At 31.6% G+C, this 2659-nt stretch overlaps 1 protein-coding gene across 1 annotated transcript in view; it reads right to left on the bottom strand.

Annotated features, from left to right (window-relative positions):
- POT1 (protection of telomeres 1) overlaps positions 1-2659 on the bottom strand; it is a 57182-nt gene that overhangs the window by 43401 nt on the left and 11122 nt on the right. Inside the window, exon 4 of the mRNA XM_015564333.1 lies at positions 1760-1890. Within this exon, the coding sequence (XP_015419819.1) occupies positions 1760-1890 (131 nt within the window). The remainder of the gene's footprint in view (positions 1-1759; positions 1891-2659) is intronic.

The raw sequence follows: 2659 nt of genomic DNA, 5'->3' as shown, positions 1-2659 counted from the left end.
GGCCTTACAGGCCACCTACTACACAAAGCCACTCTACCAATTCCAAAATACATAGCAGCTCTACCAAATACATAGAATAAACACAAGGAAGTAGCCAAAATTGGGAGACAAAGAAACATGTCTCAAATGAAAGAAATGGAAGCAAGCAAACTTTTGGATACAGGGTTCAAATCCACGGTTATAAGGTTACTCAAGACCATGAGAGCTTCAAGTATCTTAGTGAGAAAGTCAAACACATGAAAAAGGACCAGTCAGAAAATCAAGCACACACTAACTAAAATAAAGAATAATTTAAAGGATTCAACAGTAGAATAGAGCAGTGGTTGCCAACCGGTGTTCCACGGACCACTGGTGGTCTGTAAGGTCTGAAAGTTTGGTGACCTCTAGAGTAGAGGATTCCAAGAATCAAATCAACAGTGTTGATGTAGTCACACAATGGAATACCATTTGGCAATGAAAATGAGCAAAATAAAACTATACAAAGTAATATGGTTGAATAAAACAAACATAAACCATACATTAAATAAAAAGCAAAAAACTATATTCTATCCTCTTTATATAAAAAAACAAACACAGATGAAAGTAATACATGTTGTTAAAAGTTACAAGACTATTTACTACTGAAGGTGGAGAAAGTTAATGGCAGCCTTGGGTGGGGATATGAAGGAAGTTTCTAGAGTGCTAGTTCTATGAATATGCTTACACTATGAATATGAACCAGGAAATGTATATTCTACTTCAATTCAACAACAGAAGAGAAACTAGAAACATTAGAAGTGGAGGATGTGCTGTCTGAATATGAATATTACAGGACCCCACAGTGTGTGAAAAATAACCTACTTTGTGAAATTTGAATAAAACTGTAATATAGTGCTATTGTATTTCATTTTTATCTTTATGAACATATTCTCTACTATTCATCTATTCTGAGGGAAAAAGTACTGATAGATTAAGAGATGGAATTCCCATCATAGAGCAGTACACACCTGGAATATTGTGCTCATTTATAGGTATCATGTTGACCATGAGGGACACAAACAAACTGAAGTAGTTAGAAAAAAAAGACAACCAAGATAATGAAGGGGTTGCATGGAAACCCATGTAACAGGAGGAAAAGATGAGGGACTAAAATGCTTACAACCTAAGGGACTGAAAATATTAAAATACTGAAAAATTGATTTAAAAAACACACATACTACTTAATAGCTTTACTTTTATATCAAAGGTTTTCTTATATTTAATTATTTAACTGCTAGCAGAACTTTAAAATTATCTAAGTATCTGTTCACATTTTAACACATTTGATCAACTTGTTTTGATTTTATGCTTAATTTCTCAATCCTTTCATTGTACCAGAATTAATACAAAAATCAGGAAAGAATAATACAATCTCCCAATCTTTTGTACACTTTTGTTGTTGTTGACCTAAGATTTTTTTTAAAACAAAGTTCTGTATTAAACTCTGCATGGAAAACATTTAAAACATCGATCTATATTTAGAAGCAAGAAGACAGAGCACAACCAGTCTGAATCATGGCATCTAACACATTTGCATGGAAGAAAGGCAGGCAGCTTGCTCAAATAAAGAGGACCCCTAATATACATTATTTGAAGTCTGATATGACTTACATTTCTTCTGATCTCTTGAAAATGCTTGATGTCATGTTCTAACGAAGCAACCACGTAATTAGTGCTAACTAGTTTTAGTGAATACAGTACTCTCTTAAAAAATATAAGTTCTAGACAGTATCAATTATACCTTCAGCCTGTGAAAGCGAACGATATCTCCATTTTTATAAATTATTGGAAGGCTTTCATAATTTCCACTAAAGAGTAGGCAGGTTAACTTTACATTTGTCTGGTCCACAATTGTAACAACCGAACAATAATCTGAAAAACACAAGAATATTTTACCTGACTTTTATTATTTCAAAAGATTTGACAAAATGAGAATATGTTCAGTTCAAAATATCAACCCAAATTTATGTCTCTAAGTATTCTAAGAATAAGATAAAAACACAGAGGCATTTTCTTTGCTCTCAAAATGCACTACAAAATTATTTTACAAGTGTTTCATAAAAACTAAATTTGGTAAAACAAAAATTAAAATCTTACTTAATATAACTTATCTGGAGTGGCAATAACTTATCAAAATTTAAAATCATGATGCAGACAAAAATATTCAATATAATCTAATTTATAAAATAAACAACTTTAGAGTGAAAGCAAAAGACTAAAAGATGTTTGCAACAAATGTGAAGATGAGTCAATATACTGCATAAAGGTCCCATGAGAACTGGTTATAAAACCTAGGATTTCACAGTAAATATGTAATTCCAATGAACGAACAATACATTGAAAATTGTAACAACAAACTCAAATGGGAAATGATTTACTAGTTACATCTATGAGTTTACACACTAGAGCAAGAAATATTTTATATAATTTAAACTGGAAAACAATTAATGATAGTTGATTTGCAATGGAAACAATAACTTCAAATTCTGGTAATAGTAAAACTGCAACATATGCTGCCTTCTAATATACAAGTTTCAGAAAATTGCACACTCAAAAAAATGTTGACTCCTGTCCTTCCCAAGAGCCTAGTAATTACAACATAGAAATAGAAAAAAAAAACACAGAACAGTGAAGGAAAGGG

Source organism: Myotis davidii, unplaced genomic scaffold (assembly GCF_000327345.1).
Source record: "Myotis davidii unplaced genomic scaffold, ASM32734v1 scaffold179, whole genome shotgun sequence".
NCBI lineage: Eukaryota > Metazoa > Chordata > Mammalia > Chiroptera > Vespertilionidae > Myotis > Myotis davidii.
This window is presented reverse-complemented; position numbering and strand designations above follow the sequence as displayed.